Genomic DNA, 25,217 nt, shown 5'->3' with positions numbered 1-25,217 from the left:
CATCCAGTGTGTCTCAAAGGTTTACCATGTCTTAACTTTGCAATTGTTGGCCAATATTAGTCAGCAAAAAGCAGTAAAAATTGTGAACTGAAAGAGGAGCAATGAGATATTGAACTCTGAGACATCCTGTCCTTTCTTTTCTGCCTCTGTCTCTCTCTCTCCCACTGCTTCTGTCAGTCCAGCAGTTTCACAGTTACTTGACAGTGGGATAGATAATGTGGATGCGAAATCACTGTTGCCATAGCTACAACAGTGACAATGCCATTTATTGTGTTACTACATCAATAGATTTCAAGGCCTCCGGAGCAACATCAGCACTTCTGTTAGGAGTGAGATGGCTGTTAATATTCAGGTATTCATCAGTTTTGTGGACATTTTTGATCTACAGATGATATTCATATGAAAGTTTTATTGAGATTCACTCTCACTATTCATGTTTAGTGTTGTGTAGTCCATCAATAACAAGTTTACTCTGTATTTCTACAGTAGCCATGGCAGCAGCATTAGGGATAACAATGTTGGGGGATCTGTCCGTATCTCTGGTTCTGGCTGAAATATTTCAACAACTTGACTTTTTATGACTTTGATTATCCACTGAGTTTATGTAGCACCACCAGGAGGTGGTGGAGGAAGTTTTTAGTGAAATGTCAACTATTGGATTTATAGCCATGAGATTTTGTAGTCACATTCAATGTCCCCCTCAAGATGAATTGTATTAGTTTGGTGTTGTGCCATGCCATTGGTCCGACAAGCCATTATTCCAAAATCCCAATAGTTCAAAAAACTTCCCATTGGACCAAAAATCACTAAACTCCAACAACCGCAGAATGTGTATTTTTGGAGAAATGGGCCTTCGAAGCAATGGGCCTTTGTTTTCAGGACAATGGGCCGTCGGACTAATGGTCTTTCGGTCCAATGGGACATTTTTCAAACTATTGGGATTTGGAATAATGGCCCTTCAGATCAATGGGCAGCTTTTGTGATCACTTTTTCATCTAATGTTTTCACCAGGTCAAAATTTGTCCAATATTTTGATTTATGACCAAATATCTGCAAAACTAATGACATTCCCATCAGCCTCAGCTGCACTTTGTGCCTTGTGCTAATTAGCAACTCTTATCATACTAACATGCTAAACTAGGATGGTGATAATTGTAAATTATACCTGCCAAATATCAGCATGTTCGTATTGTCATTGTCAACAGGTTAGTATGCTGATGTTAGCATTATCTCCATTACCTCTGTAGCAGTACGCATCATAGACTGCTGTGTTGTTGTCAGTTGTGGTGTTGGGTGTGACAGTGCGGACTCCCGGGTGGCTCCCTCCACAATCTGGTCGAGGCCAGCTGACTGGGTAGCGGACGCTGCCATCAGACAGCCAGCCTGGGGCGCAGCTGTCCAGGCCGGCCCTCCAGGCCAGATAAAGCTGCCCCACAGTGGCCAACTGGCCCCCGAGGGACACACAGCGGTCTGAGGCTGAGGACAGTGACAGCCTGCCAGGGACCGCGGAGTGAAACACCTCACCTGGAGGAGGGAGACATGAGAGGGAACTTGATGCCTTTATTGAGTACAAACCTCTGTTAAATACACATAATACTGTTCAGTGGTATTGGTGCTGGCAATATTCTATCAAATTTCCTCTTGAAGCTCTAAATCTCTAAAAACAGGTCACGGATATATAGTTTCATAAAAAAGGGTCAGTAATTTCCTAAAACAGCTGGGCACTGTGCATTTATTGGAGTCTATTCTTAGCTGCAGGTTCAGTGAAGTATTTACAGCAGCAGGAAGGTGATAGACTAAAAATAAACCGCAGTGTCTGTTTATAGTAATAAAGGAACATGTCAGCCAGTGCAGTGTGGCTCATTCATGTGTTTTTAATAGTTTTTAAACAATGGAGGTCTATGGCACGAAGGGCGCTGAGGATTCATCACGACTCTTTTCACTTACAAGTAGTCATTTGATCCACTGTCAGTATAAAATATTGATTAGTGCTAAATCAGGCTACAGCTACACAGTCAATCCATTTTGGTAGATCAATTTATTGCTGCTTTTAGTCTTTTCATGGGTTTTGTTGACAATTAGAAAAGATTGAATATAGCCAGGTGTACCTTTACTGTGGCAGAATATCATGCGAACATCAGTGCTAAACTAAAAAGCTGATGACAGGTTTTGATGTGTGTGTGTATGCGTGTGTGTGTACCATCCAGTTCTTTTGCAAAACAGTACACATCAAACAGCTCTTTTGGGTCCCTCTTCCCATAATTCCTCACTCCGGCAGAGTACTCCTTGTATCCATAGCAACCAAGCTCTGGCAGCTGGACAGAATAGCTGTGGAGACAACAACCATGTGGGAGTCATAAATGGGAATGAACCTCTTTTTATTAGTCATTGGAAATAATAAATGTCTTGTGGAAATTCTGCTGTGCGAACATTATTTCAGCTTGCACGCCAAAGTGTTTATTTTTATTTAGACTTTATACATCAGCTAAGAGCACATTTCTATTCCCATTCTCTTTTAAAGGGCAGAGGATTAGAATAAATTAAAATGCAATTAACAGCAAAGAAACAACAACAGCGGTAAACAGACTAATGTGATACTGAACCAGATGAGGTGACAAAACAGAAGAATTGAATATTACAGTTTTTCTTGATTGCTAAGATGCTTAATTCAACTGGGATCCCCTTGATCTTCATCACCACCTTCTTGGCGCAGCAGAAATCTTCTCTTGCAAATTTAACATTTTTTCATCGGTCATTGGTTCATTCTGCACCCTTTTTCAAAACAATTAACACAGATCTCTATCAGATTAACTGTGTTAAACAAAGGAAAACATCTGTTCACAGCTGATAGAAATTACTTTCATAATTATGAATCTCTAATGCATCTCTGTGAAACTCCTTTGCACAACTCTTCAATCAGCCATCAGTCCTTATCCATCTATAAAAGACGCTTCCTCTGCGTTGCTGTTTTCAAGTATTGATCAAAGAGGCCAAAGGCATGTAAGAAGAGTAAGAGGCTGTGGCAGAAGGGCCCGAGGAAGAGGAGTTTGCATGCATGGTGGAGGAGCCGCAGCAAGAGGAGAAAATAGAGCTCAAGTTTCAAATGAAATTGGGGCAACAATTATTGATCATGTCATCAATCATGTCTTGTCCTTTAGAGAGGCAGAACAAAGGGTCCAGCCTATTCTGAGTTGGAGCACTGTGGCATCTATTGTTAGACTTTTTCAGAATGAGAATAGCTAAGTCACCATGTTACTGTACACCACTGTGTATTTCAGCTTTACTGTATTGCAATGTTGGCAGAACAAACTGTATCTCCAGTAATTCAGCTGTTTCATCACTCCCATTTACGTATGTATTATGTATTTATGCTGAGCAGGAGGCCATTGCCATTGTAGATATGGTCGTGGCAAACAATACGATCAGACTGCGTGAAATCCAGGCAGCAGTAATTGCAGATCAGAGAGCATTTAGAAATATCAACAGTGTGAGTTTGGCTACTATTGATCGAGTTCTTACACGAAACCATGACAGACCGAAGCAGCTGTACAGACACCCTGACACTGTGAAGGAGGCAAGACTCCAGTATGTGAAGGCAAGGATTTGTTAATGTAATGCCTTGTGATACCATACAGTTGCATGCAACTGGAATAATTTGCTTTATGAATTTTGCTTTTTTCTTAGAGATTAATGGAGCTTAAAGCTGAAGGGGCACATCACATATTAATTTATGTGGATGAAGCCAGCTTTAACCTCTATAAAGGGAGGAGATGTGGGAGGAACATCACTGGGCAGATTGCCACTGTTACAGTGCCAGGTCAGAGGGGCGCCAATATCAGCATGTGTGCTGCCATCTCCAATGATGGTGTCCTTTGCCACATACCAACTATCGGCCCATACAATAATGAAGAACTAAATATGTCATGTTTCCTCTAATTTGTCACACTTGACGGATATTTGTACTTGGATTTGTTGTATTTCTTATCTATTTTAAGAGAGGCTTATACTCTTTTGTTTCTGACATGGTGTTAGAGGTGTGGCACTTGGACACTGACTATGGCAACTCCAACCCTTGGATTCATTATCCAATAGATAATGAAACCCTGTTCAGCCAATTATCCAATGACAACTGCACACCTGGTCTAGGTTGATTACATATGTTGTTTGCCTCATGTCTTTGTCCACTCTGACTCTGATGAAGACACAGTTGTATCGAGACATTAGTCTCTTCGCACAATTAAAGGCTGTGAATTAATCAGTGTGCTCCAGTCCCTTTTGTTCTCTGGAACAATACAGAACGCCTCATCACATGTCTTGATGCAGTGAATGAAAGACCGGTTCCACCCAAAGAGAGAGGTCTGTTGAGGCCTGGCATGACTCTGGATGTCATCATTTGGAGACATGGTGGCTTCCACCGCTCTTGCCTTATGAATGATTGGTTTGCAACACAGCCCTGTATGATGATGCAATTCCTCCCTGTATATTCTGTTTTTCTGAAACAAATTGAAGAATTCTTCTCTGCTTGGAGATGGAAGGTCACCGGCCATATGACCAGATGTCCCTCTTGGAGGCAATGAATGCTTGGTTGCCTGGCAATGGGGTGCAGAGGACTGCCAGGGATGGATATGCCATACAAGGGGGTTTTTCCCTCGGTGCATTACAAGGGAAAACATCCAACCTATGACCTAATCATCAGGAACAAATGGACTAAATGTGAAGTTCTGAGTGTTTCAACTCTTTGTTTATTTATTTTTTTTGGACATTTCCATCCGCAAGTTTCCTTTGGGAGCTTTTATGTTTATTTTTATTTACAGTATTCAGCATTTCTGAGTTTGAAAAGTGTGGCAATAAGAATGACATGGAAAAATCTGATGCAGTACAAGAAAGAATTTTGTTTCTGAGTATTTCTGAGTTTGGGTGAAATTCTTTATTGGTTCTTTGGTGAAAAAAGAATGCAGTACAAAAGCTGTACCGTAATGAATGTCCAAATCTGTCTAGTCTGGGTGCTTTCTGTAGGTCTTATGTCTCAACAACAGTTCATGAGCATGGAAAGATCTGCACACAAGAATAAAAAGAATGAAGAAAACTTTCTTGAAAAAATGTCTCTTTTTTTTGACAGTTTTCAACAGGACATCTCAAAAAAGTGTAAAAAGTGCAGGTGCAAAGTTCAGCAGGCTTCGTTAGCTCTAGTAAAATCATCTTTGGAGAAAAGAATACAGTTTATGCTGTGAGATGCTTGCTTGCCATTTGTGGCACATACTATAATGTAAGGTTGAACCAGTTCATATTGATAGCTGGATTTTGTATTTTGTCCTCCATTAAGTGATGACTGATTAAAAGAAAATATTAATTTGACCACAGGTTGTGTTGTTTGATGTAAATATCTGCTTTTGTTGCATGTTTTTAATGTTTTGTGAGTGTTAGAGCATTTTGCAAACAAAACTCGTCATTTTGGCCGGTGCTTTCAGTTTAGGCGTGTTTTATGAATTGTTTTGAAAATGTAACTCAAATGTGTTCAAGCAAATGAGAGAAACTGCAACTGGGAAAGCAGATGATTCAAGAAGACAGAGGCTGAACAGTTCACAAAACAAACCAAATGTGTTAATTTTAGAGAACTCAAAGTAGAGCTAAAACAATTAGTCGATTAATTGATTCTCTTCTTAAAACATTCTCCAATAGAAAAGTGTTTATGAATATTTAACATGTTGCTGTGTTTTATCATTCCACTCTAGCCATTTTACAGTTTCATTTAACTTTCTCCCAGTGTTTTTTATTCATTTTAATTTTCTGTTTGTTAATTTTTCTCTAAGGCACTTTTTTTAACTTTGTTAAGAAAAGTGCTATATAAATAGAATTTATTATTATTATTGTCTCTTTCAAGCAAAAAGGCCCAAAATTCAGATAGTAAATAGGAGATGTTTGGGTTTTGAACTGTGGGTCGTAAAAACAAATAGCTTCTGGGAAGGCATAATGGGCATTTTTCAGTGTTTTCTGACCTTTTATAGACCCAAAGCATGACTCACTGCAACTAGCAAGCAACTCTACGAAGCTGTAATAAAACAAAAGGAAGTAATTGAACATCTCCTCACCGCACAGTCTGATCATCCAACCAGCCGGCTGCACAGCTTGCGAAGCCGTCATAATATGCTGCCCACAGCTGGGCTGGTGTGGCAATCTGAGCCGAGTTTTCCTGGCAGGCTCGCTGGGCGTCTGTAAATGAGAGGGCGTAACGGGCGCTGGGAGCCTGGTAGTGAAACACCACACCTAGAGATACAGACAGAGGAAGTCTTTATTATTCTTTATTTATTTGAGAGATATACAAACACAGCTGAGTTAAAAAAATATATATATATCAGCGGGATATAATCAATACATATGTACCAACAAACAGATCAATTTAAGACAGTGTGAGTTTCAGCTGAAATTTCACAGATGGACACACAAAAATAATCTTTGGTATTTAGTCCAAACATCTTCATTAAAAAATAATTACACAATTACTCAAGTGGAAAACTAGATAACATAAACAACACGAACACAGTGAGCAGTTAGGTACGTTAATTAAGTCAGTCATTATGATATTGATATGGTGAAAAAAATGCTGAAAGGAGTTGGCAGTGCTCCTGTTTTAAAGCTGCCATTATCTATTCTACATTAGCACAACAAGCCTGGAATGCAATAAAACAAAAAAATCAATTCAAATCAATGCAACTCAGACTGTCAGCACAATTTTTTGTTCAGTTTAAATGTTTCCTTGGTGGGATTTGTGTCACTAAACTTTTCTCACAATGAAATCTACGTCAGTGGCTGCTGCACTTACCGGAGACCACCAGGGGCACAGTGTCTCTCTCATAGTCGTTACCCATGACAACCTGACAGTGGTAAGTGCCTGAGTCGTTGGTACGGAGACTGGAGATCTCCATGGTAGCATTCAGGGGATTGGCAGTGTATCCTGGCAGCCTGACACGGCCACTGAAAGCCTTATTCACCTTGATTACATCACCTTTGGCACAGAAAAAGAGGTTTCTTCAACACAAAATGTCTACTGACGTCCTGTAGATTTTAGAAATAGAAAATAAACTTTAAAAGGTCCTTAAATAGATGGATAGATTGAGTTAAAGGCCCTGAAACATTATCTTCTGTCAGATTCTTGCAAGCTGCAAAACCAAAAAAAAAAAAAAAAGAGCTGAAAGGTGGTCAGGTGATAATTCTCTGTGGGTTTATAACTATGAGCGACTCCTTACACACACAATTGATCCATTGCGAATATAAATATTGATTAGTGCAGCTTTAAGTCTCCAAGCCCTAAATGTTAACTGACTGAGTGATGTAGATGCAGGTCCTATTCAACAACACAACCACGTCTTTGTTTTACCTTTAGCAGAAAGCACAATCTGCTCCAGAGGAGCGTCCTTTCCTCCTGCTGGCAGCCTGATGCGAGTCCACAGGATGTGGGGAGGCTGGCTGGAGGAGGTGGTCTGAAGGGTGAAGACACAGGGGAGGACGGCTGTGCCTGCCAGCGTTTCTTGTACTGTCGAATGGGTGATCCTACGCATGTTCACTATGGAGGAGGCTGCACCTGGAGAGAACAAACAAGAGAACAAAGCATAATTGGATAAGGCAATTAAATATGTCGGGGGGAAATTTGCTTACATGGTAGGAAAACAAAGAAGAAATGCAGTAAATAATTTCCTCTAATGATGATTCACCACACGTACTTCAGTTGTCTACTTTGATCTGCAGGTTCAGCAGATAAATACTGTTTGACAGACACGGATCAGTCTCCTCATTGATTAGGGTAAATGTCGTATTCTTCAATAAGCAGCATATATAAAAAAGGTCGGCTCTAGCTCCTCACCAAGGTGCCTGATAACAAGACCTCAGGGATTCATTAGCAATTTCACATGCAGATTACCACACAAGGGCAAGAAACTTGTTTAATCATCTCGGCAAACACACACACACACACACACACACACACACACAAATGACTCCGATTGTCACTCAACCTAATTAATTTAAAGAAATTTCATTCAAAAGAAGTATCAATGTAAAGGAAAGGTCCCTGTACAAAGTGGTTAGTTTCAAGGTTCTGCAGATTGATATCAGCAATTCATTCTGTCTGGTTGCCACACAGGCTCAATGTAACCATGACAACAGGATCACCTGTGAAGATCTTCTAACCAACCATCCCCTACCACTTCATGCTTCATCCTCTATGGACAGCAACATACCAAGTGTCCACTATTTTATTCTATTTATCTTAAGATGGACATTTTATTTTTCTCATACATAAAAGACTTCTCCTAACCATGCAAGTTAATTTCCCTAAAATTTACATACTGTAGTGATAACTGAGCATATTCAACCAGATAATGAAGATTGTCAGATACGGTTGAATGGTCAAAAATCTCCTAAAACAGCTAAAGGTCCTTGAGTTACGTTTTTTTAGTAAACTTTTATTTACTTTTGAAAAACAGCAATCAAAAGCAAACTATTACATCCTCAGTATTAATTAATATTAATTATAAAGTTCATAATCTGTCAGTTTCTGCTCACAAAATCATGAGTAACATGGCCTGTAAGGTGCGACAGTCTCTGAAATCAACCCAAGAAAAAGGCAGAAGACTCAGTTACAAACCTTTAATAAGCTTAAATCAGTGCTGAGGAATTTTTGCATTTGTTTTATTTTTCTCTCCATTCATATTTTAACTGTGAATCAAACACACCAATTTGTAGAAAACGAATGTGAGCGAAACATGACAACCTGTATAAAAAAAACAAAAAACAAAGCCCTATTTGGAATAATACAAACGGTGGAATTGAATCCCCGAAATATATTTCCATCTGCATTTAGATTGGACGGCGTTCACACGCTGAATCCCCCTGAGAGCATCTCTCTGTGCTGAATGTCCCCGCTGCCTACCCCCCAAATCAGATGTAATCACACAATCACAAATACCAGGGAAGAAAACATGTGAGCCAGAACAAGACCGAGAGCAGGAATGAGAGAGGAAGTCTGATGAAGGGAGAGAAGGGAAGGGAGTTAAAAAGACGAAGAAAAGGAGTCTAAGAAACTGAATGGTGGAAACTGAGGGACTTTGGATGACAAGTGTACCCAGAAGCATGGTGGTGACAGATGGGACAAAAGCAAAACAGCCTGAAAAGAAGAACAGAGTGCTGGAAGTGACTTGAAAGGACACTTGCTGTCATTAGCAGACACCATCTCTTATTCTTGTCAGTCCTCCTCCAGAGTCTACTGAGCTGTTCGGAATACAGTTAGACTGAAAGGAGGGACTCAACGATCGATATTTTTAGCTATCCTAGTGGTATGGCTCTGAAACATTTCAACAACTATTTCATAGGTTGCAATGACATTTTGTGCAGACATTCATCGTCCCTGGAGGATGAATCCTACTGACTTTTGCACCAGAGCCATAAGATTCACATTTGATTGAAATGTCTCAACAACTATTGGATACATATTCATGTCCCCCTGAAGACTGGCCATCGATCCGAAGACCCATTATTCTGAAACCCAAGAAGTTTGAAAAATGTCCCATTGGACTGAAAGCCCATTAGTCTGACGGCCCGTTATCCCGAAAACAAACACCCATCGCTCCAAAGGACCATTGCTCTGAAAATACACACTCCGGAGTTCAGTAACATGGTGCTGAATCGGCAGGGTGAGGGGTAATGGGGGGGGGGACAATGCCATTATTTATGTTTAGGTGTTCCAATTAAGGCTGCCTCTGTTGTGCCTGCACTAAAAAGCAAGCATTTTGTAAATGGTATCTTTTTATTTGCATGTCAAAATACACTAAGATATTAAGGGCAAAAAGCTCCAGTGAGAGTGTGTATTTTCAGAGCAACGGGCCTTCGGAGCAGTGTGCTATCATAGTGGGCTTTTGTTTTTGGAATAAGAGGCCGTCGGACTAATGGGCTTTCGGTCCAATTGGAAGTTTTGCGAACAATCGGGGTTTCAGAATAATGGGCAGTCAGACCAGACTGTCCCCCTCAGGATGTTATGATAACTTTGGCAATTATTTAACTTTTCATCTAGATCCATCATCAGGTCAAATTTTTATTTGTCCAGTAGTCTACTTTGTTTTATGATCAAAAACTAATGACATACCTACCAGCCTTAGCTGTAGTTGTTAGCACTAAACTAAAATGTGTTAGCATTTAGCTAACACGTGTACACAAGTGCAGCCTCAAAGAGCTGCTAGATATGGCTACAGTCTCTAAGTCTAAAATGTTGACCATGAAAGCTAATTCTTGACCCTAGAAACACTAGTTAAGGCCCACTTACTAGCTTTTTCTGAAGCTTACAACTGCATCTCATGGGCTTTCACGGCAGATGGAGTTTGCTGAGTTGTCATGGAGATAACTTAGTTGTAAAGTTGTCAAAAAGCAGAGACAAAGGACAAATTTCATTCTCATGTGAAATAATAATATTGTTCCACCTGTTATCATACGACTGTTATTCCATACTTTGGTCACAAGATGACAACTGAGCAAACTCATCTCCTTAAGTCTGTCACTGTTAGAGTCATTATGGTCAGAAATATTTATATTCAACACATAGTGGTTTTAAACGACATTTGTGTTTACTAGTAGCCTGACTATGTTGTGAACCACAGGACATTACTGATAAGTTATATACATACAGTATGTAGTAGTTACCATTAACCTGGTGCACTCGTTTCCAGCTGTCTGTCATCACAACACAACTACTGCAGCACATCAAACTCCAGTGTTCACATTTCCCAGTTTGGTATGTTTTTGTACTTTGTTGACTGCTAGAGGGCAATTTGTGTTGATGAACTTTGAAATTACAGAGTCAGAAATGAAATAGCTAATCCAAAATATAAATGTTTTAGTTTTTATAGCAGCTTAAAGGTGACATATTATGCACATTTACAGGTCTATATGTTTAATCTGGGGCTCTACTGGAATATCTTTGCATGATTTACAGTTAAAAAAACTCCTTATTTAACTTATACCGACCCTTTACGCGGCCCCTCGGTTCAGCCTCTGTCTGACACAGGCTGTTTTAGCTCCTGTCTCTTAAAGCCCCCCTCCTGAGGAGGCCACTCTGTTCTGATGGCTAGCTCCTGGAAGCTGTTGGTAGTTTGTTGACGTAAGAGGCTACGTCAGCAAACCATGAAACAAACTATAGAAGTAGGATTTCACTACTTGCTCTCGTTCTTCACTCAAAATGTTTACATTTGTATCCTCGTTTGAAAAAAACTGACAAAAGCATGATTGAGTGCAGAGTAATAACTTTCCGCTGTCAGAGTGTAATGCCTGGTACGTTAATGTTTTAATTTTGTAAATGAGTGATGCAATTTCTCATTTTAATGAAAATCCAGGCTGACCAGCTACCATCATGCATGCCAACTGCAGGAAAAGTAATTAAGCAAAGGAACTTATCTGTACTGTGGGCAGTCAGCGAGCTGCATGTGGGACCTCAGACCTGCAATATCATTCACCAGAGACCTGCGGCTCTGAGATGTTTTGTCTTTTTGCTCCATAATTGTGAATTTTATGCATAGTTGAACAGATGGTAGACTAAACTTGCATAAATGGGTTTGGAAGCGTTCCAGCTCAATCCCACTGAGCATGTCTGCAAACATCCTCAGCATGTCAGCTCTCACAACACTCAAATTAGTACACACCTGTCTTATGGATTCATGTCTATGGAAAAATTAATGTGGGAACTGATTTTTTTCTCTGCCAATGTCAACTGTGTGTGTATCCTGATCCAGCTGCACTGCTCTTATTTCATTCTTTCCTTCCATGAATCAATCCTCTGTCTATTCCTCTCATGCTCTTCTTTCTCTTGCTTCCCTGAAATCTGTGGACATGTTCTGTGACTCCTGACTGCTGTTTCTTTAGATCAGATACTGCTGATTACTTTCTGCAGCACCGGGAGACGAAGCAGTTGAGGTCAACAGGAAACAAAGAGTGGAGGTGGAGGAGACAGAGAACTCACCTGAGCCAAAATAGAGCAGCAGTGTTAGAGCCAAGATGATCTGCCGCCCAGCTTCACACAGAGGGAGCACCATCCTGGACCTGAAGAGACATAGGAGAATACACAGTCAATACTAAGAAGAGGCAGCAAGGCAAAGTTAACTTTAGAATAAATTTAGTAGAACATGGAAAGTTGTTTTCAAATGTTTTATGTTTGACACACTGATAGTTTCTCCAAGACACACAAGATGTCCTTTTAGACAATAACGTGAATCTAATCTTATTTTATGAGCTGTCAATTGTGTCTCCATCTTCCCCAATGCAAGCATAATATCATCATTTTATCATCCATATTCATATAAATGGTAAAATGGTAAATGGTAAATATTTGCATGTTCAGTGTTGGCACCCTAAACATTCACAGCCATACTCTTCCCTTAAAGACAAACTATACAGTATCTGTTTTTATCACTACATGCTGTAAGTTTATACTAAAACTATCAAATAAACTCCTTCAAGTAACTAACACTAAGTATTGCCCTGAGTTGGCGCTTACCAGCTTTAAAGTTACAGTTTCATCGCTTGTTTGGTATTTTTTCATCAGTATTTTTCAGTATTATTTTTTCACTTGGTAATTTTCATGTTTGAAGTTTTTTCATGTTTGAACAGATGACTACTTGCTCATGCGTGTGCCTGGAAAAAAACTTCACAGCTGTTTGGTTTATGAAACCTTTTCAAAGCCAATTAGACTCAAACCAACGCATCAACATAAAAACAAGACTCTTAAAATTTAAATTTTGAAGTTATGGGATCTTCAGCTGATAGAAATGATACTGCAATATGAAGTGTAACTCTATTGGTCGTGTCATCCCAATATGTGTCACTCATCTTAAAGGATATAGGCTCATAATTTTTCAAGTACATTTTTGTATGGAAGGAAGACTGTAGATTTTATCCCCAATCATTGACATTGAAAGTGCAAGAAAAACATGTTTCAATTCTCATTTGAGCACCTGACTATTGTTTTAGGCCTTTAAAAAATTGTGAACCTGTCCTTTAATGGGCTCTCGACTATGACAGCAATTGTTTCACTAAAGGTGAGTTTATCAACATCTGTGAGGCCACCTCAGGTGAGAAAGCAGGAGGGTGAAAACAATGTGACACAAAAAGATTTTTTTTTGTCTCTTGATGTTGCAGTGACTTTCCTGCACTGTGACAGTCTCCCAATTATAGCCGGCTCAACACGGACCACACCCATAAAAAATACATCAAATGCCCCAAAATGGCGTCAAACACGAATCATTAAAAAGTCAATTTAAGACAAGTGAGGTGATTTAGTTGCATGTGTGCAGTATCACAGACATGGACTGATAATGAATCAAATGTTCAATTTATTTATTGGTGTGATAATGTCATAATAAATAAATAATACTGCAGGACCCAGACATAGTTCACTGAGGCTTGTATTCAGTGCTTTCCAGACAGTGAGCTATAGTAGCTATGGCAGACTGTGTGTGTGTGTGAGAGAGAGAGAGACAGAGAGAGAGAGAGGGGCTATAAACTATTGGCACTGCAATGAGACAAGGTGACCTTCGAACCCATCCACTCTTGGGATGGTAGGATGCACTGTTGGATACATTGCATTCATTTGGCAGACGCTTTTGTCCACAGTGACACTGGGAACAATTTGGGGTTGAGCGTCTTGTTTAAGAACACTTCAACATCGAAACCACCGCCCCAACGATTAATGGTCGACTGGCGTTGCCACCTGAGCTACAGCTGCCCACATCACTACTTTGCTGATAATGGCATCCAGTACTGGTCTCCTAACTAGATGAAATAAGCCATCTAATTTGATGTTATACCACACATGGAGTGATAAATTTAATAGGATATAGTCGAATGAATCTTACAACACCCAAATACTCAACTAAAGCACTGGATTAATTTTTAGTGTTCTGCAGTGAAAAAATGATTCTGGTGCATCCCTACCGCACAACAAAGAGGAAATCCTACCACACATCAGAAAAGAGCTGCAGACTTTGCCAGAGGATTTGGCTCAGGGCCGAAGCGTCTCAGCTCAACGGAGAGATGGAGCTTTATTGCCCCGCACTGGTATGAAATGGAGATAAAGAGAATATGTTGTTTGAAGAAAAAACAGCTTTGAAATTAAAGGGGGTATTAAAACAAATAACTTTCAACTTTATTCATTTACTTTTGGACAAAAAATGTCTTCTTTCTGTCCTCTTAACTACAAAGACTTTGCTAGTAAGTTATGTAGAATTAAATTTGAAAGATTCAAAATTGTTTGTAAGAGAAATTAATCCAACATATTTGGACTGTCTAGATCTCGTTTACATAAAGTAAATAATTTACCCAAGGAAGCAAACGGCCTCTTCACATTCACCAAGGTAACAGCCATTCATGCCAACAGCATCCCTGATGCTTAGAAAGAAGATTATGCAACACCAGTTCAACCCTTTATAAATTATAGGAATAATGGTGGCTCTTTCTGACCAAGTGAAAGCTGAGTAAACCTTCAACCGTATAAAACTGGAGCGTGTGAGGCTAAAGAAGAACATTCCTCTCAGATAGTAAGAAACTCTGTGACACCTGTGAAGCTATGCTGTCATTAAACAACAATTTGTTAAGCAGTTTTTAATAGCGGGCAATCAAGTTGGTTTCTGGACACTTGAAAAAGGGGGATTGAGACCCCACTGTGCCACACACTCTGAGGCATCCCATCTCTGAAGGTGGGTTAGGACCTTGTGATGGGCTGTGACAGATTGGGGTCAAGCCATTGGGTTCTTTGCATGTTGAAGACCAGCCTGAACCTTTGGTTGGGCTAGCTGGGTGGGTGACAAGAGATTTCTAAAGGCTTGGAGAGGGTCATGACACCGAGAAGTTTGCCCAGTCTTGTGAGCGGAGAGCGTTAGAGAGCGTTGTATCGGAGAGCCTGGGACTGGCGGGGGCCCAGCAACCACTATCCACACCAGCAGAATACAGAGTTCAGCCTATGGACATCTCTATGGATGCTATACAACATACAACACTATGTGCCTATAGACAGCAGCCATTCAAAGTTTTACCAGAGGGGATTTACAGTGCACTGGCCATCCAATAACACCAGCCGCATACTAACCAGTACCACCTTTTGTTAGGGACGAGACATCAGATGTCGTGAACGCCTCCCTCTAAATCACCCCTCTTCACTTTCACAGGCACAGTTGTGTCTTGAGGAGAAAAGAGCCAGAAGTCTCTAAAATGCTTCAGTGGACTTCAATGTGGATGTCCATCCGACACATTTTCACGATGTTGTCTGAATAGGACGCATTCTCAGCTCATTGTAAGGGCCAGCAAGCAGAGTGACAGAGATCCAAAGAGAGCTAACAGATGAGGCTGGCAGACCTACATTATGGCTCAGCACTAAGCTGTCAATCTGTTGAAGAAGGAGACCAACTGGCCTCATGATCGTCATGACGCAGGCAAGACGGGCCCCTCGACACAAATTTCCTTCAGTTCTATAGTTGGTGGGAAAATTATTTAGAGAAAAAACATGAAAAGTGTGGAGCACATCATATCAGCTTCTGTTGGGGTTGTGAGATAAATCATGTTTGTGAGTGCAGCACGACAGCTTTATGCTCAAAATGCCTTGAACACGGTACATTGAAGTATGTGTTAGTTTGTGTGTGTGTGTGTGTACAGACTGCAAAGGTTTTGTTAATCAGGCCAGGTTGGGTCCCATGTTGATTCATGACATACACACACACACACTCACACACTCACACACTCACACATGAATGCAGCTGTAATGGTACAGCTACTATAAAGCCCTGCATCAAATCCCAGCCAATGCACAAGGTAGGTCACTGAATCTCATCTACTGTACATTCATGTGCACAAACATACACATAATAACACACACAAGCACACACACTGGCTGCTGTCATCTCAGTTAAATCTGTTTAAGTTTGTTGAGCCTACATTCTGCAAGACAACAAATATGCTTCATGTATTATGGTTACTGTTACTGTTGTTGCACCTGCTCATGCAGTTTACAATTATAACAGTGAATTGGGAGAAAACGTTGTCTCCTGCTCACTTTTTAATATTTCAAGCTAACTTGTTTTTAACAAGAACCCTGTAGCAGGGTCTTCATTATGCATTTGGCAACTACATAGTCGATATCCTTAAAGACTGAGGCTAGCTACCCAATTAAAAAGACTCACATTGAAAACATGGAAATAAAGGAGCAGCATTCTTAGAGCTAGTTATCCCTTTTGTTGTAGTACAGTGTAAAAATGAATAAGATTATTTAAATGTAACTTATGTAATGAAAAATAGATGTTTACTATAGAAAAACACACTGACAAGCAACGCAGAGGTCAGATTTATGTTTTGTTGTTCATATTTACTATTTAACAATATGTTTCACTTATACTAGAGAAAATTATTTGAGGACTGGCTGATAAGTTTGGGTAACGTAACGCCGTCTCTGGTTTGGCTGGAGCGTAAACTTCCCCAAACCAAGAACAAAATAAAATGTTAGCCTTAGTGAATTGCCGTGATGTAGGACACCTAAGCTCCAGTGGGTGTAGGATGATTGTACATTTGAGAAGTCATGTGATTTTGATCACATGACATCACAGCTTGTGTTGACGGATTGTTTTATTGACTTTAATTTGTTTAAGGAAGACCTACACCCACTGGAGCTTAGTGTCCCACATTATGGCAATTCACCTATATAACTACTAGCATCTTAGCTGCCACTCAGTGAATGTGTCAGTCTTCCAGTCCAACAATGCATTTTGTAACATAACCTGTAATCCCACACAATAATATAGTTAACTAATATATGTGGATTGACTTTTTAAGTAATGCTCGCTTACTACTCTAAGCTAGTTAAGCAGGCATGCTAACGTCTCCAGCTCAGAGCAGACAAATGTACTGTTTTAGCCATTCCTTACAATTGTGCTCTTGAAATCTTGTTTGTGTGCAATATTTTCCTTTTTATGGTAAAAAAAACAGATATTTTTCTTTCCTGCTTGGCATTTGACAGAATATTGTTCTCCACCAAACACAAGAGAGTTCAAGCTCTAGTTGCTGCACAGGGAATATTTTCTGATAGAAGAAAAATCCATGAGTTTATTCTGTGTTTTTACAGGAAGCTTCTAAACCTTGCTCGGGCAGCAGCATGATGACAAGAGGAAGAAGCAGAATTAATGTCTAAAAATACAGAATAGCTCTAGAGGAGAGGCTGAAGACTTCAGATAAATCTGCGCTATTAGACTTCAAGACTGAAGCGGAGCCAGTTTTACAGTAAAGAGTCAAACTGTCAGTCTTGTTTCCCCCTACTGGGATCTGACAGGAGAAGGTGATTCCTCTCCTTCCCTTTTTCTTTAATCATTTCTCACAAAACTATTACCTCCAGAGAGCGGTGGCGTGAACAGCAGAATAACAGCTCCAGATGAGTGACAGACAAAGTGGTGAGCTGGGAGTGGAAGAATATGAAGAAAAAGGAATGAAAGGAAGGTCATTTTTATCACCGTCATGACAACAATGCTCTGGCATGATGAAAGCGCTTCAGAAAAGCTGCGTTGGAAGCGTTATAATTCTCCTTAATTTGCTGTGCGGGAGAGAATGGCTGTAGCCAGTCCATCCTGAATAGATATGAGGCTGAAATTCCAACTTCCATGTGCTTAGACAAAAGCAATTTTCACTAATGAATTGTAAAGACAGAAAAAAAAAATACAGTGTAAGTATGTTGCAGTATCCAGTGGTGATTTAGCGCCACAAAAGAGACATTAAGCCAGAGCGCTTGAACATTAATTGCTAAAGAAATTAAAAACAGAAAAAAAGAAACTGCAATAAGAAAGTGAACTGAGCTGAATCAGGTATTCATTTCCTGCTCCCTTCATCCACCACACACACACACACACACAGATACCCTTTGTGTTCAGTGTGCCTATGTGGTGACTAATCACACTCAAAGCAACTAATGACTCATGCAGTTCAGGCCTGGGCTTCAGATGGAGAGAGGACTCTGGAAAGCTGCTGGTCCCTCCGATTCAAGATTACACACTCCATCCTTTCACACTGACACCATTGATCTCACTGGGCACAGCGACAGCGGTTATTTAAACCAGCTCGATAACACGCTTAGGAGAGGCCAAGCTAAGATTTGGCTATGTGTGCGCAGTAAAGCGGGGAGAGGAGGCAATTTAGATCAGTCTGAAGGATCCTTGACAGACAGGTCCAGTGAGAGAGAAAAGTACATCTTTGAGTCATGACTTGGGTTTGTTGTGACTGTAAGCATAGGTAGTTACAACTTGAATGCTATTCTTTTGGTGTATTATTCAGTATTCAACATAAGAAACATACTGATGTGATGTTAAATACATACCTGAGAGAGAGATTGACAGTTCTTATAAAAATCATCTGCCCCCAGCCTTCCTGCGGGGCTATTAAGTTGCTGTGAAACTACACTCAACTAACCTGCAGCAGATGATCTCAGATGCGCTCATTTTCTCTCTCCTCCTCTTCATTCTGGCACTGTCACATGAGAGTTTTTATTGTGTGTGCATGTGCAAAAGGTGTAGGCTTGACTATGTGTGATTCAGAGTATGTTAGCCAGTCGTGAGCTGTACAAAAAAATCAATTTAAATGCATTTGATTTACATATGAGGAGCAGTGTGCATGTAAATGTGTGAGAACAGAATATTGTAAGAGATAGCTTTTAGGGAAAATAGAAACCTGGGAGAACCAGGCAGCAGCCTGTGGAATTGATCATTGCTCATTGCTGTGATGCATCCAAGAGGATCAAATCATATTGACATCAACTGATGTGTTACCTGTAAAGCTTTTAATGGAAGAAGAGATCTTAGAGATCTTAAGAAGTAACCTTATTTACTTAAAGAAGGACTGCACTGATTTTATGTCTGTGAGGCACTTTGTAAACTTGTTTTTGAAAAATGTGACACGATGCTAGTTGGAGTGATGTTATCCACAGAATCCGAAGGTGAGACATTTCTGACAGTAAAAGTAAAAAACGATGAAAAGTTAACATTGATAATAATTGATAAATATTTTTTGAAAATCATGGTTAGTCATAATTATGAGACAGTAAGTAAAGATGATACTAAAATTTGGACTTACTACTACTATCTCATCATTTTAGTTTACTCTTGTATAATTCTGACTTTAAATGTCATAATTTTGAGATAATATCTAATATTTTTGATATATCTTGAGTATTTTAATTGTTGTTCCTAATAGTTGTTATGGGGGGGGGGTTTTTGGCAGAAATGTGATTTTTTGGCCACTTGGGGGCAGCACAATAAGTCCACTATTCACTCTCCTTGTTGCCCTTTTTGGTCTCCACCAACCCCCAAAAGAAATATTTGGTTATTTGGTTGCTAAATATTAAATACACCAGGCAATGTGGTGCTGGGCAAGTATCATATCAGAGCTAATTTGTTTAAAGTCCTCCTTCACTCAGAAATGTGTTTCGCTTATTGTTACTTCACTTGGATGTTTGAGCTTCACTGTGCAGAATGATGGACAGTATGTGCAGAGTTTGACATCAGAAGGCTGTTTTCACATTTATCTGCTGAAGAAGGAAAGTTTCTCTGTGTTCAACTTAAATCTGAGTTTAAGGCGTGAAGCTACAAGCAGGATGTGTAACATCAAAACCAGTCTGGGAGCCTATCGTGGTCCAGTACACAACTTCCATGAGTGTGAAGGAAACTTGAAGCCTCCAGTGCACAAACACTGAGGATGGACTTTACAGTGAAGTAGGGGACGCTTTGTTTCCAACAGTTCAACTTGTGAAATGAATAATGATTTGCATATACATAGCTTCTGGATATTATAGGTAACTTTTTTGTTGAAAAACCATACAGAAACATATCACACACATATAATTAGTGAAAGCAGAGTATTTTTATACATTGTAAAACATGTCTAGATGGGATTTTTAAAAACAATACTGATGAGAGCTGTAACAGTGAACCAATCTAGTAAAGTTGCAGGTCAGAAAATGAAAATATTGATTGGAGCAGCTTTAAAGAATCAGTTCCATTGAAACTATCACATTCAAATATATTGCATGTAAAATATTTGTTTAAGTAAACAGCAATATTGAGGAGTTTAATGATTTTTAGAGTCAGAGGTCAAATATATGTAGCTAGGGGCTATTAGCATAAGTGGCCACTAAACCAGCTGCGTCTAAAAGACAGCAGGGGTCAAAGGTGAAGGTTTGGAGGTTAGCTGTTGGTAGCAAAGCCAATAAAGGAGCAGGTGCATGAGTCCATGCTATCATCTCGAGTACACTCAATCTTTGGCTCCACACACACACACTCTCTCTCTCACTGTATGTTTCAGATCATCAGAGTGACCATAAACAGGCCACAGCACAACCACATTTTCATCCACAGGGAGAGGTGGTCAGAAAAATGAGTAGCTGTGAAATGAAACGGAATAATAGACACAAACATAGACACACTGGTGGGACCTCATCCAAGAATTCCTCATCTTTAATGATCTGCTGATTCTGTGGAATATCAACTAGGTGAGGAAAAGAAAGAGAGAGAGAGAGAGAGCTCTGTCCTTCAAGTGTTTATCACCAGTGCCAATGCCCGCAGAGCCAGGAGCGATCTCCTCATTCTCACATCAGCAGTTAAAAATAACAAGAAAGAGTTGCTGAGTGGAGATATTTAAAACAGGGAAAAAGGTATCAAAAAGTAACACAGCTGCAATAACTATTAAACATTTGATTCCACTCTGTGTTGCAGAAGCTTTTGGACTGCGGATAAACTTTGGTGCTGCCTAAAAGAGCTCCTTCTTAGCCAACTACAAAGCCAAACATTTGTCTTCCACCAGTCACTACCTTAGAGGAGAGCCCCTGGCCAAAGACAAAGAGAGGGACCTTTCTCTTTGTGTGGCTGAGCTGTTCAGCTGTGGTCTCATCTACGCTTGCAATGATTGGCCTGGTGGGCTGCTTTAGTCCCTCCCAGGTTGAAGAGTGAAGTTGATTGATGGATTAGTTTGTCCAATCCCTTTTGGGTTTTGAGTGGCTGGGGACTCGTTCAGTGAGAGGGTTTCAATATTCCAGGGAGAGAAGAGAGAAAGAGTTCAACATTGCGTCTTATCCAGTCACTCAAAACACAACTATTCATTGCTCTTTTTTCATTTGCCAAATGTTTGTGGTTGGACCACTAGGCTCTGAGATTTGGGAGCTGTCCAGTGCTGAAAACGTGGACAGTTTTTGCTTCAATCACTGTGAAGTCATTTTTAGTCTAAAGCCTATTCCCTCTCTGGCTGTAAATGGGCCACAAAGTTCAAAGAGATCATAAAATTCCCACTTTCGTCCACAGTCTAGTTCACCGTGTGCCAGCTGTAGCTGCTGTTTATGAATTACAAAAAACAGACTGCAGCTTCTGATACGTTTGCTGCACTGAGCAGCATTACCCATCATATTCTGATCTAAACATAATCAACACATTTTCATTGTAGTATAACTGTAAAGGTACAAGCCTGTGGTTTCTAAGAGGTGAAGCTTATTTTGATCATACCTAGGCTGCTATAAGTGAGCGCTGGTGCTGATTTGCATTTATATAGTGCCATTCTGTTAGCTATTAACACTGTGTAATATGTCACCTAAGACATATTACAGTGGGCACTTTCATTTCACAGAGAATAATATCAAACCCTGCCTGAGAATTACCTTTGGCTTCTACTGCAAATATACCATCAACAAGACTCATGAAATGCTTTCATAGCAGAAAACTGAAGAGAAAAGCTGCACAGAGAGAGAAAAGTATGACCAGCTGTGCTAAATGTCTCTTTTAATTCATTTAATTCTAGGAGGTGTTACAGTGCTTTAGAGCTAATGACTATTTTCACAATAGATTTGGTCAAGAAAATAGTTACAAATCATAACAATTTCCTTGTTTTGTCTGACCAACACTACAAAACCCAAATTTGAGAAGCTGCCAGCTTCTCAAAAATAACTTGATTAAGTGACTATCAAAACAGCGACTATCAAAACCCCAACCACTAATGTTTGGTCAATCAATTAGTCCTAATTTCCATTATCGATTAGTGTGCTGAGTGTTTTCTTGGGTAACCGATTAATCGCCTGCTCATGTCCTCAAATTGCTTGTTTTGTCCGACCTAACCAAAAGAAATTCAGTTCACTGCCACATAAGACAAAGAAAAGCAGGAAATCCTCACAATTTAGAAGCTGGAACTATAAGATGTTTGGCATTTTTGCTTGAAAAATTACTTAGAATAGCTGCCATTTTTTTCTGTTGATCAACTAACGGATTCACAATTAACTGATTATTTCAGCTCAAATATCTCAAAGCATCTAATGTGTCTGTTTTTCCGTCTTCCACTGACGCGTAAAGTGTCTCCTCTGACTCCTCGGATTGCAGAAGGCTCAAAGCCAGACATGATAAACAATACTGAGGCTGATTGAGTGCTAAGTGTGCAGCAACAGACAGCGAAGCAGCTGAACTGAGCTACTTCTCTGTTTTAGAATCAGACCCTTTTCTTCCCCACAACATCGCTCTCTGATCCCTCTGCTCGTATGAGTGCAGTCATCTACGTAACGCAGATGAATCCACAAACATACACACAAATACTGAGTATGCGTGCTGTGCTTCACGGATGCCCATGCACCCTTTCAAACACACAAACACACACACACACATCCGGACAGAATAAAAAATGCATGCTGTAAACTTTCAGCTGGGTCTCTTAGCCTCATTCCTCACTATTCTCCTCTCATCCTACAGGCACCATCTCTCCTTCTCTGTTATCTCTGGCACACACACATTTCCTCAGCTCAAGCTCGTATATAGTGCAGCGTTGCCTAGTTAACCTCGTCCTGCTTTGTGGCACTGACACACAGCTGGTGGTGGGCCCACTAACAAGGCCGAAGAAGAAAAGACTCGGACTCCTCGAGACTGTGGAGCGGTGAATAGACACAGAATATAGGCGTTATTGGGCTGCGGGGGCTCTCATATTCTCAAACAATACAGCTCATTTGTCAAGGTGACCCAAACTGTTCTCCTCCTTCACCATGATTTGTACAGGCCAGTGTTTGTTTACAGAGAAGGCAGACATCAATATAAGACTCTGAAAGGTCTGTTCACCTGCTTGGCACCAGGCAATTTGTGTCATTTTTGATTCCATATTTTCAGGACAAAAGCAAAGTTAGTTTTACAAGCCACACAGACATGAAGTACTATAATGTGAAGATAAAACAGTGTGTGTGCATGTGTGTGTGTGAGAGAGAGAGAGCCAGCGCAGACACAGCGATCACTGATAATCCAGTTTCTATACAGTATCTTTGATGTCATGCCCAGATGACAGCTCTGGAGGTGGCCCAATATAAGATCTGATTTTGGCAGTTATTCAACACATGTTGTTTGTTCACCACAGGACTCTGATTTACATAATAGATTTCACAAACACCTGTTCAAGTGTTCAGATCTGCTTCCACAATTGCATCAGTCAACAGAAGGCATCCTCCCCTTTGGTTTCTTTTAATTCTTTGTCAAGTGTAAAGGAAGATTTAGGTGTGTGTGTGTTTGGACACAAAGTTCTTCTAGAATAAAGATCTCCTGATGATGATGAAACCATGTAAAGGGCACACTAACAAGGTTACATGGTGAGTTGATGATTTATGCATGCCCTTACATGGGTCGTAAATATAGACCAATATTAAAAGCTTTGATCTGTAAATAATTAAAGATATCCCAAACGGGTGCGATTTGTGCGCGTCTCAGAAGATGAAGCTTGTGATCGTGCGAGGAAAAAGGCAAGAGAAAATTCTTTTTTACTTACACTTATTACATATTCATATGATTAGATGTTGCATGGATGGGCGATGTGAAAAGAACTCCAAAATTTACATAAAACGACAAGACCTGTTTTCGCTCCAGTTTAACCGAAAGTGCGTTTTTATGTTGAAACCAAGAAACTGAGAGACTTTAAAGCAGCTGAACGGTCTCTCTCTCTCTGATCAGGCGCCTCCTGCTACCCGGTGACTTGAGATATGACACACTGACCATATGACTGATTCCATAAAGCATGCATATGAAGCAAATGGTTTCCTTGCGTTCATTCTTACCTTAACGAGATGCGTCTGAATGGTGCAATCCTCTGAAATGTGAGCGAAAGCTTTGCGCCTCACAGTGCAGGTGCTCTCCAAAGCTCCCAGAGGGTGCAGAGACGGCAAACGACGAAACAAGGGTGAAACAGCACTTTGCAGAGGCAGAAAAGACCAGCGGGAGTGTGTGTGTGCACAAGCGCTCCACGTCTTGGACTTCTCACTCCTTCAACGTTGTCCTTCTCCTCAGTGAGCAGTCGATGCGCCGTTCATCCTCAGACATCTGATATCTGCCAGATCGGAATAGATGCACATACACACCACACACACACACACACACACCACAGAGCAAGGTGCTCCGTCCCCCTCCTCGCCAGCAGCTACGCTGAGGGAGATAAGCAAAATCAGTTTGAACAAAGAGGCAAGCGGTGACAGGCAGACGGTTCCAGCGCCCCCATCCAAAGAGGGGGAAACGAGGGTGGGAGGGGGGAGGGTGGGGGTTAAAAAGAGAGCGAGGGGGTGTACTTTATATGACCATAATCCGATTCCTGCATAAACCTTAAAGGTTGATCCGGTGTCTGTGAATTAAAACCCCCTCACATCCTCATATGCTCTGTTTCCACACACCTCCTGTGTGACACAAGTTGTAGGCCTATAATTACATATAACAGCCAGACCTTCTATTGTAATGAGAGCAAGTAAAGATCATACTGTATCTAACCAATTAATGTGTTCAGGAATAACATTTGACTGATGTGGAGCAGATTTAATTGCCTCAGAAACATTTCACAACCTGGCAACAGCCAACATCTCATCACTGCAGCGGAGGTTAATAGAAACCAAACAGCACCAGTCCTTATTAACATATTATAAAGAAAGAAAGGAAAAAAGGCTGGTTCGTTGCTGATGGCAGCTCTGACCACAGGTCTAGCTCCTACACTGATTTTTCTCAATGATAAAGTGAGTAGAAGAGCAGCAGACTCTTTGTTATTCATCATACTGTAGGTCTGCAGTCTGTTGTGTGCTCAAGATGGTTTTGAATTATGCATCTTCCCTGGTGTAATGGAGGCAGGAGTTGGTTCCACTAATCATGGTAATCACAGTGACTCTGGACTAAAATCTT

The 25,217-nt window shown here is 40.4% G+C and overlaps 1 protein-coding gene across 1 annotated transcript in view; it reads right to left on the bottom strand.

Annotated features, from left to right (window-relative positions):
• Positions 1–24,537, bottom strand: part of LOC137194092 (neurocan core protein-like) — a 46,293-nt gene extending 21,756 nt beyond the window's left edge. Inside the window, exons 1-7 of the mRNA XM_067605636.1 lie at positions 24,116–24,537; positions 11,999–12,078; positions 7,376–7,579; positions 6,821–7,003; positions 6,090–6,264; positions 2,201–2,328; positions 1,240–1,524 (exon numbers count right to left, since the gene is read on the bottom strand). Of these exons, the coding sequence (XP_067461737.1) occupies positions 1,240–1,524; positions 2,201–2,328; positions 6,090–6,264; positions 6,821–7,003; positions 7,376–7,579; positions 11,999–12,071 (1,048 nt within the window). The 5' untranslated portion in view covers positions 12,072–12,078; positions 24,116–24,537. The remainder of the gene's footprint in view (positions 1–1,239; positions 1,525–2,200; positions 2,329–6,089; positions 6,265–6,820; positions 7,004–7,375; positions 7,580–11,998; positions 12,079–24,115) is intronic.
• Between the last annotated feature and the right edge of the window lie 680 nt (positions 24,538–25,217).

Source organism: Thunnus thynnus, chromosome 12 (assembly GCF_963924715.1).
Source record: "Thunnus thynnus chromosome 12, fThuThy2.1, whole genome shotgun sequence".
Classification (NCBI taxonomy): Eukaryota; Metazoa; Chordata; class Actinopteri; order Scombriformes; family Scombridae; genus Thunnus; species Thunnus thynnus.
The sequence above is the reverse complement of the archived record's forward strand: the minus strand, read 5'-3'. Positions and strand labels throughout refer to the sequence as shown.